Source organism: Mustela nigripes, chromosome 2 (genome assembly GCF_022355385.1).
Source record: "Mustela nigripes isolate SB6536 chromosome 2, MUSNIG.SB6536, whole genome shotgun sequence".
Lineage (NCBI taxonomy): Eukaryota > Metazoa > Chordata > Mammalia > Carnivora > Mustelidae > Mustela > Mustela nigripes.
In genome coordinates this window covers 208,187,907-208,211,564 of record NC_081558.1, presented here as the reverse complement: position 1 = coordinate 208,211,564, position 23,658 = coordinate 208,187,907, and the positions used below count along the sequence as shown (strand labels likewise).

The 23,658-nt window shown below is 40.7% G+C and overlaps 2 protein-coding genes across 4 annotated transcripts in view; one reads left to right on the top strand and one right to left on the bottom strand.

The window, feature by feature from the left end:
* Window positions 1-7,306, bottom strand: part of SON (SON DNA and RNA binding protein) — a 33,002-nt gene extending 25,696 nt beyond the window's left edge. Inside the window, 3 exon segments of the mRNA XM_059392282.1 lie at window positions 2-1,938; window positions 3,876-4,042; window positions 7,163-7,306. Of these exon segments, the coding sequence (XP_059248265.1) occupies window positions 2-1,938; window positions 3,876-4,042; window positions 7,163-7,239 (2,181 nt within the window). The 5' untranslated portion in view covers window positions 7,240-7,306.
* The window catches only part of GART (phosphoribosylglycinamide formyltransferase, phosphoribosylglycinamide synthetase, phosphoribosylaminoimidazole synthetase), a 34,232-nt gene continuing 17,332 nt past the window's right edge, over window positions 6,759-23,658 (top strand). Inside the window, exons 1-10 of one of the 3 annotated variants that reach the window (XM_059392284.1) lie at window positions 6,759-6,855; window positions 10,970-11,155; window positions 13,616-13,711; window positions 14,191-14,365; window positions 15,668-15,779; window positions 16,737-16,805; window positions 17,311-17,436; window positions 20,059-20,146; window positions 20,373-20,458; window positions 20,644-20,812. In XM_059392284.1, coding sequence (XP_059248267.1) covers window positions 11,011-11,155; window positions 13,616-13,711; window positions 14,191-14,365; window positions 15,668-15,779; window positions 16,737-16,805; window positions 17,311-17,436; window positions 20,059-20,146; window positions 20,373-20,458; window positions 20,644-20,812 — 1,066 coding nt within the window. In that variant the 5' untranslated portion in view covers window positions 6,759-6,855; window positions 10,970-11,010. Of the gene's footprint in view, window positions 6,856-8,212; window positions 8,327-10,969; window positions 11,156-13,615; window positions 13,712-14,190; window positions 14,366-15,667; window positions 15,780-16,736; window positions 16,806-17,310; window positions 17,437-20,058; window positions 20,147-20,372; window positions 20,459-20,643; window positions 20,813-23,658 lie in introns of those variants that run through there. The other 2 variants (XM_059392286.1, XM_059392285.1) reach the window with 2 other exon arrangements.

The following is a 23,658-nucleotide window of genomic DNA, read 5'->3' as shown; positions in this document are numbered from 1 at the left end:
TGTTGGACGCTAACATATGGGTCTCCATGGTGTTAGAAGCTAACATATGGGATTCCTGAGCCATCAAGGGATCCACTCCTACTGTTACAGAAGTCTCCCCCACTAATGTAGTAGGCAGCTCCTGTGCTACCGTATTATAGGATTCCAGCGCTGTCGTCGAGGGCACCTCCAGGGACTGCGACACGGTCATCGTTGACAGCTCCGTTGTCACCACAGACTGAACAGAGATCTCCAGCGCCACAGTTGCCACAGGCTGCCCAGGCAACTCTGGTGCCCCAGGCTGCCCTGGCAACTCCAGCACCCCCGTTGCCAGAGGCTGCCCCAAAAGCTCCAGTGCTCCAGCTGCCCCAGACTGCCCCGAGAACTCCAGTGCCCCAGTTGCCATGAGCTGCCCAGGCAACTCCAGTGCCCCAGTTGCCACAGGCTGCCCTGACAACTCCAGTGCCCTAGTTGCCGAAGGCAGCCCTGGCAACTCTGGCACCCCAGTCACCGAAGGCTGCCCTGGCAACTCCAGCGCTGTCGTTGCCACTGGCTGTCCTGGCAACTCCAGCACCATCGCTGCCTCAGGTTGCCCCAGCAACCCTGTTGCCGTTGTCACCTCAGGCTGCCCAGGATGTTCCACCGCTGTCATCCCCACAGGCTGCTCCAACTCTGACGTCGTCACAGGTTGTTCGGTCAACTCCATTGCTACTGTTACCGCAGGCTGCCCTGGCAACTCTACTGCTGCTGTCACCGCAGGCAGCCCTGGCAACTCCTGTGCCATCACAGGTGGCTCTGGTACCTCCTGTGGTGGCTCCAACCCCACGGATGGTGCTGGAAGCCCTGGTAATTCCTGCGACAACTGTGGCACTGATGTCGCAGAGGGCCCCGGCAACTCAGGCACTGCCGTCGCAGGGGGCCCTAGCAACTCAGGCACTGGGGTAGAAAGGGGGCCTGGCAACTCTGGCAAGGGGGTAGCAGAGGGCCCAGGTAACTCCAGCACTGGAGTCACAGGGGGCCCCTGCAACTCCGGCTTGGAGGTCGCAGGTGGCCCCGGCAACTCCATCACTGAGGCCACCGACGACTCCGGCTGCTCCAACGCTGTGGTCTTGGGGAGCTCCGGCAACTCCTGTGGTCTTGTCATGGATGAATCTGCAATCTCCGATGGTACTTCGACAGGCTGCTCTGGCAATCTGACCCCTTCAGTTGCTGAGGACTCTGGAAAATCCATTGTTGTTGATGTGCTTGGCTCAGGGTGCACCTCAGTAGGTATCTCAGACAATAACACAAGGGTTTCTGAAGGCTCTAGCCCTTTTGCTACTGGAGGTTCTAACATGACCTTTGATTGCTCTGGAGGTGTGGTCTCCAAAGATTTCAACATAGGCTTCATCTGATACTCCATTGACATTGTTACAGCTGGCTCAGGTGACTTTAGCATTACTGTTGTAGTAGGCACTGGTGCCGTTGTAAAGGAATCCAAAATCTTTGTCATGGATGATTCCAGCGTGACTGCCACAGACTGCTCTGACTGCACTGAAATTGTTGATGTTGATGCAACGGACAGTTCTGCAGTTTTTGTAGCTGGCTTCAGAGTTTCTAAGGTGTGTGCCTCTGATACCTCCATTGATACCACAGGAGGTTCTAATACAACTGCAGGAGATTCACTGGTCTCAGAAAGGCCAAAAGCTCTTACAGGATGCTCCAGTGCCACCGCTGAAGGCTCAGAATCAAACTTCAAAAAGGAATCCGATTCTAAATCTATGTTCCCATCATGATGTGATTTCGCCTTTGATTCAGATTCTTCTGGCTGTCTTTTATACTTTTTTTCCTTTTCTTTCTTCTTTTTCTTCTTTTTATTTTTGTGCTTTTTATGCTTCTTTGACTTTTTGGTGGGAATTTCATCGGTAGGATCTGTTTGTACAGACACACATTTACTTTTTCTGGAGGCCTCCTTCAGGTCTGAAATTAAAGAAAATTAATTTTGTCAAACATTTCCCAAAGTAAGCTTAGCTAACTAATAAAGCTCATAAAATTTACATCCCCACATTAAAACATTATAGTGTAAAGTTTCTTGTTAAATAAAGTTGCCAAATAAACTATCTTCTAAGAACCAATTATCTAAAGACTGAAATTTTTCCAAGTATTCCTTTCTACACCTACAAAGTCTGGGTTAAAATAAGTTCTCTGTTTATCACAAAAACTTCAAAGTCACATTAAAATGTGTTTTACTAAACCTATTTACAACTATTTTTTCCACCTCTCAAATTATAGCATGCTACTTTCAAACTACACTTAGGGAAAAATTTCCTATTATCAACTGTTAAAATTCCTTTAAAAATACGTATTATATAATTTTTAATGACTATTTAATAAGCCTATTTATACAAAAAGCAACATGGCACTGGCTCTGGAACAGACAGTCTGCTTTCAGATCCTGAATCAATTACCACTCACTAGATGAATGAACTTGGTGAAATTACGGACACTGTTGTCTCCTAGAGTTAGAGGACAAAGTAAAGTTAAAACATACAAAGTACACGGAACAATGCCTGGCACATAGAAAGCCCTCAGCAAATGCTGGTGATTACTTTTACATACACAAAGGGCTAAACAACTAACGTAAAGCATCAACACGAAACTTGAATTTTATCTCATCGCACCCATGTTACATTCTAAATAAAAACAGCTTTTCCTTCAACACTCTTCTAAAATTACTGAAGTAATCTTAACGTCTTCACTTAAAAAAAAAAAAGTGCAGGAAAGAAATTCTTACACTCCTTTACATTTAACCCAAGAACACTGCATATCTGAAAGAAAAAAAAAGCTTTTCTACTTTACAACTAGACTAATTTACTCTAATGCCAGTATCAAATTAGATAAATTTTACTGATCCCAGAAAAGCTGATCAGAAACACAGGCCACTAAGACTATGAAAAAAAAAAAAAAGAATACATGACAAAATCCATTCCAAAGCAAAACAATTTTCTATTTCTTATTTATTATCCACCTAATGCTAGTCAGCTAAGTTACACTTAAAGAAAAAGCTGATACAGTCATAAATCTAAGTAGAGCTGAAATCTATGCTTTTTTTTTTTAACCATATTGATCAAAAATAATAAAAATAAAAAATAAAAACCCATAACCACCCCATTTCCAAAACGGAAGACAGACTGTTCGGGTTTTTGTTAAGATTTTATTTTTTTGACAGAGAGAGACACAGTGAGAGAGGAACAGAGCAGGGCAAGTGGGAGAGGGAGAAGCAGGCTTCCCACTGAGCAGGGAGCCCGATGTAGGCTCGATCCCAGAACTCTGGGATCATGACCTAAGCCAAAGGCAGACACTTAACGACTGAGCCGCCCAGGCAGCCCGAGAAGATAGTTATTTTTACGGGTGATCATAGATCTTTCATTTCTAAGCATCAATTATTTAAATAATTCCCGAAACACTAAATACCAAAGCAATGATTCCTCTCCATTCATTGCACTTTTAAGAGGAACAGATGCAAAAACAAGGCCATCTCTGAGCCTGGGCTTTAAAAATAAAACCTCCCAGGGTTTTAAAATTATCACAAATTTGGTCCAGCTCCTGTACCTTCCCCAAAATGGACATTTACACCATTGTTCTATGAAAACCCACATTCAAAATCCTGGTAGGGAGTCACTACAAAACTGAATCGAATCAAGTTATATTCCACCAACAAAGCAATCAAGTATCAATGCTCACGTTTCAGTACAACTGTATTTTCAGATAAGACGATAAAGTCATCAGGAAATAAACTCAAACTTACTGAAGTTTTAGAACTACTGAAGATTTTTAAATACCCTGCAGTAAAAAAAATAGTATTAGCTACTTAAAAATCTTTAAGTTTTTGAGACAGCTGATTATCTCCAGCTTACCTGGCTTATATCGTAGTTCTGTATCTAAGACCCCAGAAAGTACTTCCTCTATCTTCTGAACTATTTCTTCATTTGGGAGGCTCCTGGCAGAGGCAGCTGCATCACCTGCCTGGTTTCCTTCATTAGGTGTATTTGTTTCACCATTGAGCTGGCCTTCACTCCTTCCACTTGACAAGAAAAGTTATCAAGATTCATTATTACTTTTACCACACCATACAATGAATATTTATAACTCAGCTCATTAAAATAATCTGACATCGTTCATACATTTTACCATTTCTGTATTTCTTTCAGATGACACTCCCCACCAACCATCCTTCCTTCACCCTATCTACTTAAAGTAGGTACATTTTCATTTTTACATACTTAATTTTCAGAACTACTAAAGTTAAAGGGAAAAAAAACTTTAAAACAGCTTTCTAAACCTTTAAAAAAAATAATAAAATAATACCAGAAATCTAAACTGATTTAGATTTGGGTTGCTTGCATATTTATCTCAGGGCAGAAAAACTATCACAATCAAAAATCACAAATCCAAAGAAAAATATACCACCTAATATACATGGTACAATACACCATTCTAACATTATGATAGAAGCTACAACCACAATAAAACCACATCTGTGCATGGAAAACAATCACCATAAACAGTATCAAGGAACAGTTACCACAAACATATTGAGTAAAAAAGGGTAAATTGTAGCCTCTGATCAATTTTAGACTGATGAAAATTACTGAAATACTGTATCAAGTTTAAAAAAAAATACATTCATACAATTTTTACCCACTGATCAAGAATCCTGGTATTTTTCTGGCATTAAAAAAACTCATGGGAAACAAGTGACATTTTATTTATGCCAAGAAATTATTATAGTAAATTAATATGCATTTTCAACTCACAGGGCTAGAAAAATCTTGAAATGAGAAGCATGTCACTTACCTAGTCATTTTTACTACTTTTTGTCTAAGTAAAATTGTTTTTGAAAAATAATCTCAACACATTCAATTTAATTAAAATTAGCTAAGAAATCAAACAATTATGCTCCACTACCTGATAAAAGTCTGAATGATCAAAAACCAAAAAAATTTCAGTAATTAACTGTTATTTGAGAACACTTGGTTTTCTAACATGACTCGCATAGTAATAATTAACATTTATTATTAATTAGCCACGGGTCTACATTTCTTAACTCATTTAATCCTAACACAACTCAGTGATTAGCACTAACATTCTGATTTTACAAATGAGGAAAATGACACACAGAGAAGAACCTAACTGAAGTTCATGCAACTATTATGAGGTGAAGCTGGCATTCAAAACCAGAGCTCCTACCTTAACCACCACAGACAAAAAGACAGCTCTTTACTACTTAAATGTCAGCCTCCTTACCCAAACTGATACATGTAAAAACAGATGGGACAGTATGGCAAATATAGCTCACAAAATGACAAGCCAAATTTTGTTTTTAGATTGATAATGTATTACATACTATTTGACAAACTAAATATTCCTCTAAATTTACCTAGTTTCTGGAGCTCTTTTACACTTTTCCTAAGCACTTACACATACACGATCACATTAGTAAAGCATGGATTTGATACTCAAGAGAATTACAACTTTAAAGTCTGTAAGAAAATAATCACCTTAAACCTATCAGATATTTATCTCAGTTACTGAAAAAGGAAAAAAATTTCAAACCAACTAAACAGCTAACAATACATTCCTACAATAGAATTCTATGAAGCCATAAAAAAGGTCCCAAGACAACCGAGAATGTGAAAAAGACAAACTTGTTCACAATCAGATGGAAAAAAAAAAAAAACAAGATCACACTTCACAAAATATGTGCATCTGTACACACAAGGAAAAAAATGAAAGAACATAAAGAACATTATTATGTGTCTCGTTTATTCTAAGCTTTTTACAATGAAACACTTGTTTCCCAAATACAAAAACAGATTTTTAGAAGATATAAAAAGACATTACAGCAAGCAAACACAATCATCGCCTGAAACTATTAAAGTTTTCAGAAAAATCATACTCCCTTTACCTCCAGACTTCTCTCATCATCTAAAAATCACTAATATATACAACAAAATTTAAAACAGCAATGAAACGAGTATGATTTCCTACTTAAACAATATACCCCGCAAAAATAGTGATTTTTAGCGGTACTACATACCATTCCCCCAATAACGCTATGTTAATTTCAGCGCTTCATTTAAAAATGCGTTTTCAAATTCACGTATTGCTCTTCCTCTCGACTTTTAAAATATAACTAGCAAAAACATCTGAACCCGGAACAAATATTTAGGCTCTATAAAGCAAAAATACTCCAAGACAACCACGAACACAACATGACCAACACCATTTTCCTTTCTGAATAAACATCAATTTCTTTGGAAATCGCTTCCTGTTCAAATTTTGTGGAACCAAAGGTAAACTACGCAAAGTCTAAGAGCAACGGCAAAAGTAGCGTGCTGGTCAAGATGTCAATTGGGGCGGGAGCAGCCCAAAAAAAAAAAAAAAAAAAAAAACCTAAACACAAAGCCTACTATCCACTTGTCAAATTGAGAAATTAATACTAATTCAAAGTCCCTTTCCATCCTCACCTCGAACATTTCGTCAAAGTACCTAACATTAATTTGTTAGCTGCCTTAACTTCAATTTCTAATCCATTAGAATGCTGCCTGGTAGAAGCCACTGGACACCAGGGCCCGAATAATCTAATTAAAGGATCCCGACCCCCAAAAGATCTGAAGCGTGCAATAATAAAGCGGATTTAAGATTACTCAAGAAACGGCCGTTAGAGACCCTTTCCGGTCATAGGCACCGGCCGGCGAAATCCGCGGAGGCGGAGAGGGGGAGGGGAAACGCGGCGGCGGCGGCGGAGCTGAGGAAGGAACTAGGCCCGTCCCTGGTGGACAACCAGGCCTACAAGTAGCTTAAAGGGAGGAGATTACCGAACGGGAAAGAAAAGTAAGCATCTTAACTCGGTTCTATTAGAGGGAGTCTGGGGTTACCTCAGAAAAAGCGAAGTTCCTCGCTGGATAGGGAGGGAGCGGATGGGGGGGGGGGGGGCCGGGAAAAGGGAACCGGGCCCCGGGGGGGGGGGGGGGGGGGGGGGGGGGGGGGGGGGGGGCCCGGAAAATGGATCCCAGGCCCAGGCGGGGCTGTAGCGGGGCCTGAGGCGAGGAACGACGGCGTCTCTGAAGAAAGGTGCCGTGGAGAGCTACACGGGGCCCTAGCGGTCCCTTGGGAGCAGAAAAGTCTGGGAAGCGTTTACCTGGAAAGCTCCTGTTGAATTTCCCGGAATTTACTGACCACGAAAGACCTAAAAATCTGCTCGATGTTGGTCGCCATGGCGTCCGCTCCGTTCTCTCAACTCCTCCTCGCTAGTCCTCCAGGCTCCCAGCATGCCTCGGGAGGAGGCGCAGCGGCCAATTCCGTCTCTCGGCGTCCTGATTGGCTTCTGTGGGAGCGTCCAGACTGGCACGCTCCGCCGCTGGACCAATCAGTGAGCACGGCCCAGTTCTCCTCCGCTGTTTCTGAGCGGCTAGGGTAGAGGTGCTGACGTTTGCGCCGCGCACGACTATGTCCGCCATGTTAGTGACTGACGCAGGCGCCATTACAGGAGAAGTCTCTCTTGAGGCGACTGTGTCAGCTTAAGTTGTCGGTCTCTCAACAGTGTTTTGGGAAGCTTAAGAGGCTTACTAAATGCTCAAGACTATAGAGCATGAGAAAAGGAAAAAGGAAGGCTACGTGGCTTGATACGGGGCCTCCGCCGTTTCTGGGTGGCGCCAAGTTGTTTTGGCAGGGAGATGCATCCGGAAAAGCATTAATCAACGCCCGCCCTCACTGTGGTGCGAAAAAGAACACGTTTTCACCCCCATTTTTTTTTCCCCATGACATCTCATTAACGCTCCCCCCACCCCCGCTTTTTGCAAGCACTAGGCCAGAGGTCTTAAGCGGCCTGCCGTCCAAAGCCTGGTGCATTTCTAGTCTCGTCGGGATACCAAGCGGGTCAGCTCTGACTCGTTACCAGCACCCAATTAGCTAATCGTGGGTTTAGCATTTCGGAGCTCCTCTTCCACAGAGCTCTGAAGGCTCCTGAGGAGGAAGAGAGACGTTACGTGGCGCCTAAAACTACAGCGATAAACGCGCAAGGTCCTGGTAGCTTTACTGTGGAGTACGCGGAGGCCGCGCACAGGAGCCAAACGCAATCGCACTTGATTACCTCGCTGCGGCCACCGCCGGCCGCGCGCTGACCAATGGGGTGGTGCAGCCGGCGGCGGGGCGGGGCGGGCGGGGAGAGGCGCGCGCCGGATTGCGCGGGGCCGACTTCCGGCGCGCGACGGGAGCCCGTGCTGTGAGCGCGCCGACGAGCGTGCGAGCGCGAGCGGTCGTACCGCCTGTGGAGGTGCAGAAGCCTTCTCCGATTTTAAGTAAAGTACATTTATGCTTTGATTTGGGGGTTTAGTGTCAGGAGTGGGATGAAACTGTAGAAACGCGTTTGGCTGTCGGAATTCTGGTCTTGTTTGTAAACGCCGTGGGTGGGGGTTGGCCATGTGCTTTTCACTTCTTTTAACTGAGGTTTACGTTGGATCTTCCACTTTCCCCGCCTTGTAAGATGTCGGGCCTGGTACCTTTATGACTTTTTTAGGTCGTAAGCCTAAATTGCATATTTTCTGTTCATGCACTCGGTCTGTAGCAGACTTAGTCCACTTTTGTCATTGGTTTCTGCTTTGTGTTACTCGCCTGTGTTACTCACCGAGCCCTTCGCAGAGGCTCTACCTGGCTCTCATTCTCGTTTTAAAGTTCCCCAGTTAGATGGCTGAGGCCCACGAAGGTTAAGTTCTTCATCGAACCCCGCTAGTAAGGAAGGGGCAGTCTCACACCGAACCATAGCGCTTTGGAGGCCGGGCCCCCTAACCACCCCTCGAGTGGATTCCTGCAGGCTGAGGCCAACGCTATTTCGGTGATCCGCGTAGGAACTAGGACAATTTCCCTTTAGTGCTTCTCCTATTCAAACTAAGTGTATTTTTTCTCTAGATTTCAGAAAAAGTCTGCTTATTTCAGATATTTCAACACACGTGGCAAGTCTTTTCTGCTAAAATAGCTTTTGCCTCTCTGAGACAGTAGTTCAGCAAAAAATTTTTTTCTTCCAAGTTTTCAGTGATCATAATCTCAATTGTTAAAAGAGCATCTGAATCACGATTGCACACAACGGGAATCCGTAAAGTAAAGAGGCCTTACTTTCTCTTAGATAGGTGACCTACGGCGAGTTATTTAACATGATTGGACCTAGTTTCTGCTCTGTAAAATGAGGTGGTGATCGTACCTACCTCGCAAAATTCTTAGATAAGTAAAGTAGTTCGTGAAAAGTATTTAGAACAGCATCTGGCACAAAGTAAGGACTCAAAAATTGTAAGTTTTTTGTATTATCATCTTAGATTTAAGTATAATCCTGGCATCACACAAGAAGTTACTGATTGATTTTCTGTTTTCAGTTTGCCTTCTACATAATGAAATGCCTTCTAGAGATTAGTAAATTAGTGTGACAGGATATTCCTTTGGCTTTTCTTTTCCATTTAGTACTTATTCCTGTCCCTAATGTATGATTTTATATAAAAGTAAAAGATAGGGACAGCTGGCTGGCTCAGTGGGTTAAGCTTCTGCCTTTGGCTCAGCTCATGATCTCAGGGTGCTGAGATCAAGTCCTGCATGGGGCTCTCTGCTCAGTGGGGAGCCTGCTTCTCTCTCTCTGCCTGCCTCTCTGCCTATTTGTGATCCATGTCTGTCAAATAAATAGAATCGTTTTAAAAAAAAAAAAGTAAAAGATAGAATATAAAAACATTTACTACTGCTGAGTATCAGAAATTTTATTAGCTGTTTATAAATGTCATTTCCAAAAAAATGTCATTTCAGTTAGCCCTTATGTAGCCTCTCAAGGCAAGATCTCCTATTTCCATCTTTTAAGATGTAAAGAAATTGAATTAGAGATCGGAAGAGCTTAGCCAAAGTCATACTGCTCACTTGAGTTAGGTGTTGCATTCATCCTGCTAAGAATCAAATGCCATAGTCAAAGTAAGACCTGGTTCAAGTTTGATTTTGCCTTCTCTACCAACTTCCTAACATATTACACTGACTTCTTAAATCAGGAGTCAGCAAATTATGGCCATTGTGGCAGATCCTTCTTGACACCTATTTTTATACATTTCACCAAATAATTTTTACATTGTTAAATGGTTGGAAAAAAGGAAGAATGATATTTTTATGACATGTGAAGATTGTAAGATCCTCAAATTACAGTGTCCATAAATAAACATTCTCATGCTTATTCTTTATAAGCTTCTGGTAGCTTCTTATCACTTAGAGCAGAACAGAGACAACCTATGACCTACCTCCCACTGCCTAGTTGTGTAAGGTTTTACTGGACATTGCCATGTTAGTCCATTTCTGTATTGTCTATTGCTGCTTTTGTGCCACAGTAGCAGAGTTGACTTGTTACTATAGAGAGTGTATGACTCTCAAAGGTTAAAATATTTACTATCTGGTCCTTTACAGGTCCCAGTCTAAATATTTCTTTCAACTTAGAACTTCGAAGTCTATTATTTGTAGCATCACAAGACTTAAAAGCAGGTACTTGAAATTTGGGGTCTAAATTTGCAATGTTAGGATTCATGTTTAACGGAGGCTTGATGATTAGAAGTCTATAAAGGTGGAAAAGTGAAGCCTAAAGAATGATTACTCATAGGTTTTTGTTTTGTTTTGTTTTTTTAAACCAGGTTACAAGCTAAGTCACCATTTCATTCCTTAACCTAACTGTAGGCCAGTCTTCCTCATTTTTAAAATACCTCCCTTTGGGCAGTGGAACTGCAACTCTTGATCTCAGGGTGATGAGTTCAGGACCCACATTGGATGTAGAGATTACATACGTGCAGACCTCCCTAATCTTTGTGAAGTATAGTCATCCTCAAATTATGAGTTCTAATTTTTCACGAATGAATCTTTGGAATATTTAAATATTTAGAAATCACAATTTCTAATGTATGTGCATTCTAAAATAACAACTCTGGTTTTCTTTCTACAGCTTTTATTTCCCTTTTGGATTCCTGCTTTGCAGAGAGAGCAATGGCAGCCCAAGTACTTGTAATTGGCAGCGGTGGAAGGGAACACACACTGGCCTGGAAACTTGCACAGTCTAATCATGTCAAACATGTGTTGGTTGCCCCAGGAAATGCAGGCACTTCCTCCTTGGAAAAGATTTCAAATACTGGTAATCACCTTTCAATGTAGGGAGTAATAGTTAATAATAGTCAATAGCTATGCAAATTCAAATGTTTTCCTTGACTTTAAAATTTATGTGGTAATTTAAATACTTGCCTTATGTTGTAAATTTTAGGTATCTTCTTGTTCAGAGTATGGCATTTCTTTATCTTAAATTAGTTTAAACCTTACAAAATATACCCATTGAAAAAGTCACAAGTGCCTAAGGTTAAAGGCAATTTGATACGTATTTTTAGAAATGAAAAGTTGAGCAGTGCTATTAAATGTAAGTTTTGGCGATTCTAAGTCCTTACTAGACCTCAATCTTTATCTCTTTCACTGGTAAAAGTGAAAAAATGATCAGTTCTTATGCTACATTAAATTCTTCAGTGGCTTCCTGTGGTACTTAGAATAAAACTCAGACTCCAACTCCTTAACATTCCTTCCAAAGCCCTTTACAATCTGGCTTCTGCCTGACTTTCCAGCCTGATATTTTATATCCTCTGTTTTCTTTTCACTGTGTTCTGTCCATGCAGTCCTATGAGTTTCCCAAACAGAGATGCCTAGAATTTGGTATTTGTTTGTTTCCACCCCTAACATGACTGGCTCCTCATCATTCAGGTCTTAGTTTATCAGTTATCTCCTCAAAGAGGTCTTTCCTAAAGTTTTTAAGTAAAGCATGCCCCCTAATTCATTGTTTTCAGTCATGAACTATTATATGTATTTACTCTACTTTTCTATTGCCTATCTCCTCTCTTCATTTCCGCTCTAGAATGTAAGCAAGGAACGCTTCTGTCTTGTTTTTGCATTGTGTACACCATGCCTATTACCCTATATGGCACTTAATATTTGTGGAGAAAACATAGATCCAACAAGCCCTAAATTGGGAGAAAATAATTGCATGCATAGTACCAAAAATAATAAAGAAAAAGATAAATAAGATTGTATCTGCTTCCCTGGGATTTTAGCTTTGTAGGTGAGGTGTATTATATGTGTTTATTGAAGAATTGATACATCCTATCTAGATCTAGCTGATGTTATAAAGGCCAGCCTGTGGAAATCTCCCAAGATTGCCATGGGCCTGCTACCACTTGGAGCAACAGGTTAGGTGTGTCCTTTCTCTCTTGCCACTCTCTGTTGTACAGAGGTGGTTGGCTTTGATCAGCCCAGTTGTGTTTGCAGGTACTAACCCAAAGTGCATGGTACTCCACCCTTAACCTACTCAAGCAGCTCCTGTAGCTTGAGAACTCTGCCATTTCTGCACTTTCCCCAACACATCACAAATGTCACAGAGTAGTATACAACTTCAGCCAACTTCAGAATGGTGGTACAGATACAGCAAAGCAGGAAGGCGCCTGTAGAACCAATACAGTATATGGTTGGTCCTGCTGCTAGTTACTTCAAATTCCATCGAGAAAATATTCCTGGCTTGTCAGTCGAAGTAAGCTGTGTTACTTCATTCAGGGGGCACCTGGGTGAGCATCGAACTCTTGATTTCCACCCAGGTCATGATCTTGGTCATGAGATCAAGCCCTGCTTTGGGCTCTGCCAGTAGTTGACTTCTCCTCTCCCTCTACCCTCTGTGTGCCCCATCCCACCGTGCTCTCCCACACACTCTGAAATAAGTGTCTAAAAATAACTAAATAAGGGTGCCTGTATGGCTCAGTTGGTTAAGCAGCTGCCTTTGGCTCATGTCACGATTCCAAGGTCCTGGGGTCAAGCCCCGCGTTGGGCTCCCTGCTCAGCAGAGAGCCTGCCTCTCTCCCTTTGCCTGCCGCTCTGCTTACTTGTGCTCTCTCTTTTATCTGTCAAATAGATAAATAAAACCTTTAAAAAAAGGTAAATAAATAAAATTGTCATTCAATTCTTAGCTTACCCATCTTTGCACAAAGACCCTTCAGCTCAACCAGATACAGTATCTCAGTTCACCTGATATTATCAGATTTCCCTAATTTGTTCACACTTGGTTTGGTGTTTTTTTGTTGGTTTTTGTTGTTGTTTTTGCTTGCATATTTATTACCAAACATTCCCATATAAGCATCCTAAGCATAGGGACTCTGTGTTAACATCTTAACCTAGTGACTAGCTCAGTATCTAGGACATGGTGGTTCTCAGTAAATCTTGAGTAAATGACATTAAAAGGCAGTTTCTGAGTATATTCTGTGGGACATTTTTTTGTTTATGATCAATGTGACATGAATACCATAGTCAAGAAAGTTCTTTAATACCTCTTTGGGAAGCTTCCTGGTATTTTCATCTTAACTAGCTGTAGTAATCAAGGACTGAGCCTCATTGGTTAGCCTAATGCATTAGGCTCTGAATTTCTCATGGTACAACTATCATCTGTACTCATAAAAGAAAAGCAATAGTTAATAAGCCTTTCAAAGTATAGTACTTATGTTTCAGCATGACTGTTAATTTAAAGAATGTTTGTATCAAGTGAGGTGGGGTATGTTTTTTCTATTCACAGCCATCTCAATCAATGACCACACAGCCCTTGCTCAGTTCTGCAAAGATGAGAAAATTGAATTCGTAGTTGTTGGACCAGAGGCACCTCTGGCTGCTGGTAAAGTTTGTTTTCTGTTTATTATTACAGTATATGCAAGCCAACAGGAGCTTAGAGATCATCTAAGCCAATTCAATTTGGGGATGAGGGTTTCTGCTATCATACAACATTGGAAAAAGAGCTTTCACCTTCTTGAAATTTATGGAGTCTCCATTTTTTCCGTGACACATCAATAATGTGATGAATGAAAGAGCAAATTTGCAACTGTGGAAAATATTTTAAATGTTTCTATTCTGCTCTGTTCTGGTATCCAGTTAATAGTCATATGTTTGACTCTAACAAATAACTTTTGCTGTGTTTGAATCACATGTTAGTAGTAACGTTTTTGTTCATACGCAGTAGGCAACTTGAGAAACTTACTCTCTGCCACTACTTATCCGCCTTATGTCAATGTAGATTTAGTCTAATCCTGATTCTTCAGAGTCAGAAGGCTCTGCAGAGACCTTGGTTCACCTAAAGCTGCTCATTTCTGTCCATAGGAATTGTTGGTAACCTGACGTCTGCAGGAGTCCGATGCTTTGGTCCCACTGCAGAAGCAGCTCAGTTAGAGTCCAGCAAGAGATTCGCCAAAGAGTTTATGGACCGACATGGAATCCCAACTGCACGGTGGAGAGCTTTCACCAAACCTGAAGAAGCCTGCAGCTTTATAATGAGGTAGCTAAAAGATTGCCTGTGGGGGGCCATTGTTTTGTTAGGATATTTATTTATTTATTTGTTTGTTTGTTTAAGATTTTATTTATTTACTTGACAGACCGAGATCACAAGTAGGCAGAGAGGTAGGCAGAGATAGAGGAGGAAGCAGGCTCCCCGCTGAGCAGAGAGCCTGATGTGGGGCTCCATCCCAGTACCCTGGGATCATGACCTGAGCCGAAGGCAGAGGCTTTAACCACTGAGCGACCCAGGCGCCCCTTGTTAGGATATTTAAACACACAGGTCACTTTTGTGTCACAGGTTTTTAGTATGATAATCATGGCAGAAAAACTCATGCTGTGTAGGTTGCCTTTCCTCCAACGTCAAAGTAAAATGGGACCCTGTGCATGTGTAGCTGTACAATCTTGTGGCCTTGCAGAAAGAAGATATTTTTAACATTACTGAGGAGGTTCTAGGGTAAAAGATACATTTGGTTTAGCAGTCCTGCACTCCTTATGGTCAAACTAATAAACACAGTGGCATCTTAAAACATGAAGGATGTTGATTCTTTCATAAATAATTAACTGGATTGAAGAATCATCACTTGGCTTTCTGCCATTGCCACTTAGATTTAAATCTTAAGACCAGACATTCTTGTTCTCTGTTGTATCAAAAATGTGAAACAATGAATGGTGGTAGACACATGCTTTTGCCCTTTTTTGGTTGACACTTACCCCTTTTATCTGTTACCTTTTCCTTTTAGTTGAGTCAGTTTCATTCTTTATTCATTCTTCATCCTACAGGGTTTCTTAGACAATGAAAGTTACTATTTCCTTGTAGCCAGATGCCTTGGGTAAGTAACAATTTTGTTACTTACTTTAGGTAAGTTTCTTTCTAGATCTCCAGTCCCACCCAACAGAAGAAATTACCAAGAACAGTTTTTTCTGTGTACTTTCAAAAATGACTTGTATTTTCATGCTTATGATGGTCTTATACAGTCACATCTTCTATTGGAATGAAGTATAATTCACTACTTTGCTCTTAAGGATCCTTCCATGCTTATGCTATACAACTGCTTTTGTCTTCCAAAGATGTTGCCTGTATGATCTCATGATAAGTGATAAAAGCAAAATTGTATGTACCATATAATCACAACTATAAAGGAATACATAGGGAAAAAATCCCAGGGGGAGAAGTGTATCAAAATGGTGTTGGTATAAGTAGTTCTTTTTTCCTGCTTTTTGGTGGTTGCTATAGCACATTTCAGCACTTGAGGCTTTTGAATTTAAGATTTGTTGGATGTTGAAGATTACTCTGTCTTCACAGTGCAGACTTCCCTGCTTTGGTTGTGAAGGCCAGTGGTCTTGCAGCTGGAAAAGGAGTGATTGTTGCCAAGAGCAAGGAAGAGGCCTGCAGAGCTGTACAGGAGATCATGCAGGTAGGTTGTTCCTCTGGAAAAGTCACACTGTGCTGGGTACTCCTTAAGTTTATGAAATGTTCCTTAAGCTAAGAAGAATCTATCTAGCAAACATACGGGTAAGTTTTTTATAATACCATGTATTATAATACATTTCTAATAAAAGGGTCTTTAAAGATCTATATTGATGGCTAAATCACCATGCTGTTCTTTGGAAGTAAGTGCTAGCATACTTTGCTGTCTGCTGCAGAAAAGTAGAAAATCCTCAGACTACAGAACATTCAAATTCTCAGCCATCCACGGAAGCAAAAAGTATTTGTCCTTGGTGTCCCAAGTCTAAGAAGGGAAGCAATGAATTAATAACACATTTCTTTTACTATCCCTCTTGATTATTGTTCTCCCTTATGGAAGTCTGTTTTCAAAGGCATGCTGTAATATAAGGTTAGCAGACAAACATATCATAATTATAAGCGGACATGAGAATTAAGTGGTAAGGATGAATATATATTTTTTTCTTACATGATTGGAAACTAGAAAGCCAGATCCCCAGAAGAGTGTTAATGATTTGTTCATTTCATCTGTACCAGTGCTGGCTCTGCATTATTGCCACGTGTCAAAATAGAAAACATTCATATGGGGCGCCTGGCTAGAGATTACTAAGCAAATAAATAAACTTTTAAATGAATAAAGTTTATTTATTTAAGTAATCTCTACACCTGTGGGGTTCAGACTCATGACCCCAAGATCAAGAGTCACATGTTCTTCCCAACTGAGCCAGCCAGGCACCACAGATAGATAAATTGGGGGAGAAAAAAAGGGAAACATTCATATGTTCCTTTGAGGCTCGCAGAAATGGAAAAGGAAATTACAATACTAGTGAATTAGTTAATAATACAAATGGTGAAAAATGACGATAGCTCATTGAGTAAATATTAAGAGCCTTTTTCTTTTTTTTTCTTTTTTTTTTTTTGGTACAAGGATAAAGCTTATGGAGCAGCTGGAGAAACAATTGTCATTGAAGAATTTCTTGAAGGAGAAGAGGTGTCTGTATGTATATCCACCTTTTTGGCTTTTCTACAGTAGGAAAAGCTGTATTACCTGCTTTGTGAGCCCCAGAAAGACATGATTTATTTTGGTTGCTTCATCTGAAGGCAGAAACCCAACACTTACAAAGGAATTTGTGTATGTTTAATGTTTTCGATGCAAGTGAAAAAAAATTTATCCTCTTTTAATCCTGCCCTGTATATCAGTAGAGACTTGAATTTTTATCCCATATTATTTAAGGGGGGTAAGGTTGAAATACTTCACTTTGAGAGTAGCTTGACCTTTTTTTCTAACTGACTCAAAAATTATAGATCCCTCAGAAATTGAGTATACAAGATGCTTTGATTTTTGATTTTTGCTATAGATAGTTTAGGCTTATTTATGTTTCAACTTCCTTTTAAAAAAATTTTTTCCCCCGGTAAGAGTTAAGGTTCATATGGTTCCCCTCATTAATTTTTTTTTTTACTTTTTGCCATTTAATAAGTGGACTGTTTTGTTTTTTCTACAGTGTCTGTGCTTCACTGATGGAAGGACCGTGGCCCCCATGCCCCCAGCACAAGACCATAAGCGATTGCTGGAAGGAGATCATGGCCCCAACACAGGGGGAATGGGAGCCTATTGTCCAGCACCTCAGGTACTTCCCAGAGGCTCAGCTTAAGTTCAGTAGTCATTGTTTAAGTCATCTCAAAGAGCTTTTGGATCATACTTCTCTGTTTTCTATACTTAATATTACTAATCAGCAGTTTGGATGTCCAGTTAAATGAAAACTATCTCTTCTAGTGTCATTCTAAAACCTTTTCTAAAGTCTGAAGAATTAAGTTGTGTATAGGTTGAACAGATCCTTTTAGTTCCTGCTCTCTACATGCTATATTTAGGGCATGAGAGCCAATTAAAGTCTAAAATTATTTTTTTTTTTTTTTAAAGATTTTATTTATTTATTTGACAGAGAGAAATTACAAGTAAGCAGAGAGGCAGGCAGAGAGAGGAGGAAGCAGGCTCCCTGCTGAGCAGAGAGCCCGATGCGGGACTCGATCCCAGGACCCTGAGATCATGACCTGAGCCGAAGGCAGCGGCTTAACCCACTGAGCCACCCAGGCGCCCTAAAATTATTTTTTATTCACCTTTAGATATCCAAGGTCCAGCACATAAGTGCCCAATAAATGTGTGTGTGTGAAACAGAGATGAATTGAGAACCAAGTCAGACTATAATTAGTTTTTATGGTCTCTGTAATTCATGGTGGGTACATAAAGTATGTTTCCAAACAATTTCGGGACAGTTTTTATAAGAAATCTGCATTGGGTGTCTTATAAGTAGAACTAGTACTTCAGAAACTCACCCATTCTTTGCACTGAGGATAGTCAGTGGTTATTTATGCTGATAATATAGTGCCTAATACACATTTTTCTTAATTAAAAATATTAAAAACAGGATTTACTTTAAGCTATAAGTATTAAAATAGCTATTTGGGAAATGTGATTTTAGTTTAAGAACCATCTCTAGGGGTACCTGACTGCCTTAGTCAGTGGGGAATGTGACTCTTGGTTTTGCGGTTTTGAGTTCAAGCCCCATGTTGGGTATAGAGATTACTTAAAAATAAAATCTTTGAAAAATAAGATATTTTTCAAAAAAGAATTATCTCTAAGTCTAATTTTTACAATTAAATTTATAAACTCAGGTTCTTTTTCGTTTGTTTTTTTAAAAGATTTTATTTTTTTATTTATTTGTCAGAGAGAGAGCACACACAGGCAGACAGAGGCAAAGGGAGAAGCAGGCTTCCTGCCAAGCAAGGAGCCTGATGTGGGACTCGATCCCAGGACACTGGGATCATGACCCGAGCCAAAGGCAGGCGCTTAACTGACTGAGCCACCTAGGCGTCCCATAAACTCAGATTCTTTTTTTTTTTTTTTTTTTTAAAGATTTTATTTTATTCATTTGACAGAGAGAGATCACAAGTAGATAGAGAGGCAGAGAGAGAGAGGAGGAAGCAGGCTCCCCGCTGAGCAGAGAGCCCGATGCAGGTCTTGATCCCAGGACCCTGAGATCATGACCTGAGCCGAAGGCAGCAGCTTAACCCACTGAGCCACCTAGGTGCCCCTAAACTCAGATTCTTTATCGGCTTATGAAATAGGCATAGAATATACCAGAAGGATACAAAAGGGTCTCAATGTGGTAGAGGAACTTTTATCATTTTTATTATTGTTTGTTTGTTTTTAAGATTTTATTTTATTTATTTGACAGACTGAGATCCCAAGTAGGCAGAGAAGCAGGCAGAGAGAGGGGAGGAAGCAGGTTCCCCCCCACCCCCCGCACTCCCCCAGCAGAGAGCCTGATGCAGGACTTGATCCCAGGACCCTGATCATGACCTGAGCCAAAGGCAGAGGCTTTAACCCACTAAGCCACCCAGGCGCCCTATTATTATGTTTTAGAAAACTGTTTTTAGTGAGTTTTAAGTGTGTACATGTTTGAGAATCTCTAGATTCAGTAGAAAAGGTGATTTAACATTTAGTGCTGAAATGGCAGGGAACACGGATCAGTAAATACGTAATCTAGCTTCTGCTTATAATTTTTCTCAAAGGTCTTCTTTCCTATTTTGTAACAATGAGATTGACTACTTACTTGATAGAATCAATGTGAGGGTTTTTGTTTGTTTTTGTTTTTGTTTTTAATATTTTATTTATTTATTCGACAGACAGAGATCACAAGTAGGCAGAGAGGCAGGCAGAGAGAGGAGGAAGCAGGATCCCCGCTGAGCAGAGAGCCTGATGCGGGGCTTGATCCCAGGACCCTGGGATCATGACCTGAGCCAAAGGCAGAGGCTTCAACCCACTGAGCCACCCAGGCGCCCCAATGTGAGGGTTTTAAAAGCTTATGAATTTAAAGTGCTCAGCCTATCTAAGGAAGTAAAATAATAATAGTTCTCACTGTCCCCTTTCATTGTCCCATACAAAACTGCTTATAAGATGGTTTTTGTTTTTGTTTTTTTAAATACCCAGTTACATTTATTTTTTTTTTTTTTTTTTTTTTTTAAGATTTTATTTATTTATTTGACAGAGAGAAATCACAAGTAGGCAGAGAGGCAGGCAGAGAGAGAGAGAGAGAGAGGGAAGCAGGCTCCCTGCCGAGCAGAGAGCCCGATGCGGGACTCGATCCCAGGACCCTGAGATCATGACCTGAGCCGAAGGCAGCGGCTTAACCACTGAGCCACCCAGGCGCCCCAATACCCAGTTACATTTAAATGTTCCTGTATGTTCCCAGGTTTCTAAGGATTTGTTCCTGAAAATAAAAAATACCATTCTTCAGAGGACAGTGGACGGCATGCAACAGGAGGGTACGCCATACACAGGTGAAGCACACTGACGTCATGGTGGACATTATTCTTAGAGTGACTTTACACCTTGATAAAACTTTCCCGGTTTCTCTTTTTTCACCTCTTTTTAATTGACCACTTTTGTAATTTTTGCCATGTTAGTACAGAACCTCAAGTATTAGTACCTTAAATTCTAATTTTCAGCCGCAGTGTATTCATTATAGTTTGTTTTTGTTTTTGTTGCTGTTCCTTTCCCATGCAGGTGTTCTCTATGCTGGTATAATGCTGACCAAGGATGGCCCAAAAGTTCTGGAGTTCAATTGCCGTTTTGGTGATCCAGAGTGCCAAGTGGGTAATAGTTAAAGATAATACAAGTGTTATTTTGTAGATGTGTGGTTTTTAATCTCAGGATTTATCGGCCTTGAAATAATTACCTTTAAGGAATATATGCAAGTTCTGCTGGTACCTCAGTGAATACATCGTCTAGAGAGAACTAAAATTTCTCAGCTGCCATGTTGATTGTGTTTTTCCAGGTGATCCTCCCACTTCTTAAAAGTGATCTTTATGAAGTGATTCAGTCTACCTTGGATGGCCTGCTCTGTACATCTCTGCCTGTTTGGTTTGATAACTGCGCTGCAGTAACTGTCGTGATGGCAAGTAAAGGCTATCCGGGAGATTACACCAAGGGTGTGGAGATAACAGGTGAATATCCGAGAACAAAAGGTGGAATTACTGAGTGACAAGTGACCAGTGTTAGGGTAGGCCTTCCTTCCAGGCTATGCTCTGCTCCTTTTAGGGGCCTGAGGCCATCAGAAACCTTTCAGGAGTTTTTTAACCATGTCGGATGAGGGTATGCAAATATCCAAAATTACAGTATTTGAAAAACTGCCATCCATGTCCCTTCCTGCACAAGGAAGACCTATATGGGCCTAGCCAAGTTTCCAGAGTACCACTCAGTGTGCCTGTCTCTCCTGTCCTCCAAAAGCCCTGATAATAGAGGGAACTCATGAGAATCAGCACATCATTAGTAGAAACTACATCAGATAAACTTCACAGAGGCATAATCGTAACTAGACACCCCACCCCCACCTCCTTTTTGCAGCGTACCCCATAGTCACAGAATTAAAACAGTTTCAAAACTCTTCTGTTTCTCTTTATGGGAAGTGAGGCATCTCTTATTAAATGATATTAAATAAAACAGTGTCTTAAAACGCCAAATAAGTTCTAGTGCCATAAGCCCAAAGGCAGACCTCCAAGATCCCTGGCAGGCTCTCGTTTGACCTTTCTCAGACCTTAACGGTGTCTTTGGTTCAAACACTCTAGTTCCTGCTTTGCCCAGACAAGAAGTTCATTGCCTTGTGAATCCCAGTCATGGTACCTGTGCAGTCAGGAATCAATTGCCTTTTTTTTTTTTTTTTTTTTTTTTTTACTTTATTTTTTTAAGATTTTATTTTTTTATTTATTTGACAGAGAGAGAGATCACAAGTAGGCAGAGAGGCAGACAGAGAGAGAGGGGAAAGCAGGTTCCTTGCTGAGCAGAGAACCTGATGCGGGGCTTGATCCGAGGACCCTGAGATCATGACCTGAGCCCAAGGCAGAGGCTTAACCCACTGAGCCACCCAGGCGCCCCGATTGCCTTTTATTTTTATAAGATTTTTTTTCTTTACCTGAGAGAGTAAGTACGTGTGTGCACACACACTCACATGCGAAGTGAGCAGGGAAAAGGAGAGAATCTCAAGCAAACTCCACACTGATCATGGAGCTGGATGCAGGTTTTAGTTTCATGGATCCTCAGACCATGACCTTAGCGGAAATCAAGAGTGGGATGCTCAACCAACTGAGCTACCTAGGCACTCCTAATTGCCTTTTATTTATTTATTTCACAGAGAGAGATCACAAGTAGGCAGAGAGGCAAGCAGAGAGAGAAGGGAGGGAGCCTGCTGAGCAGAGAGCCCGATGCGGGGCTCGATCCCAGGATCCCGAGATCACGACCTGAGCTGAAGGCAGAGGCTTAACCCACTGAGCCACCCAGGTGCCCCTCCTGATTGCCTTTTAAAGGAACAAAGAGAAGGGATAGAACCAAGATCACTTACATTGATGAAATTTCCCAAAGATTGAAGTGACAAGTGTAATAGTCCTTTCTTTGGCAGCGGTATTAGGTATTCCAATACTGGTAGGTACATGGGTACCTATGACTAGTGCCCCTGTGCTATAAAAACATGTAGGGAATATCTTCGTTTACATATTAGCAACTGGGATGCTAAAAGAGAAGTGATAACTAAAAAAGATAAACAATATATGAGTGGGGTGTTGTTGGGATTTTTTTTTTTTTTTAATTTAGAAGTTCTCTTTGTGTAAAACTGCCATGTTGGTCACTTGAGAATATAGAAAATATGGTCTAATAATATTTTAAGTGTAAAATTATACACGAGAGCTTAAGAATTCGAAAGCAAATTAAGTTAGGGATTTTAAATTGGGCCTAAAACCAAATTTAAATCAGATTTGTTTTAAGATTTTGTAATTGTTATACTAGGAGAAAGATTAAGAATATGTTTTGCATTACAGTTACTCTGTTGGTTATTTAAAGAAGAAAGAACGAAAGCAATTTGTATGGCCATGATAAAAAGAAATTCCTTTACTCATAAGTAAAAGGTGATTAAGTATAGGTTTTATTCATTGATGTTTAAGGATTTTTTTTTCTTTTTTCCCTTTTAAGTTTTAATTCTTAACGTCCTGTCAGGAGAGAAAAGCGGTACAGCTGACCCTTGAGCAACATGGGTTTGAACTGCATGGGTGTACTTAACATACACGGGTTTTTGTAGAGTACAGTACTATAAATGTATTTTTTTCTTATGGCTTTGTTAATAACGTTTTGTCTAGTTTACTTTATTGTAAGAATATAGTATATAACATACAGAATGTTACATATTAGATATGTTACATATTATATACAGAGTATGCATTAATCGACTTTATATTATTGGTATGGCTTCTGTTCAGCAGCAGGCTCTTAGTAGTTAAGTTTTTGAGGAGTCAAAAGTCATATGTGGGTTTTGGACTATGAAGGGGGATCAGCACCCCAACCCCAGCATTGTTTAAGCATCAGCTCTACATTTAAGTTTTTAAACTTTTTAGACTTAGGTTATTTTTTTTTCCCTACCCCACTGAAACAATAGTTCTTTCATGAGGTTATAATACAGGTTAATGATAATACAGTTACCACCCTAGAGCAGAACAGACTGTTCTTGAGACAGTCTGTTTGCTATCTTGTTGCTTTATTCCTTCCTTATAGGATTCTTGTGAAGATTCATTTAAATGAAATAAAAATCTTATTGAAAAAAATCTTCAGGCATCAGGGCCGCTCAGTCAGTCAGGCATCTGTCTTCAGCTCAGGTCATGATCCCAGGGTCCTGGGATTGAGCCCCACATTGGGCTCCCTGCTCAGTGGGGAATCTATTTCTCACTCAGCCTCTGCCTCCGCTCCTCCCCAACTTGTGCTCTCTCTCTCTCTCCATCAATAAAATAAAATCTTAAAATAAACTTTAAAA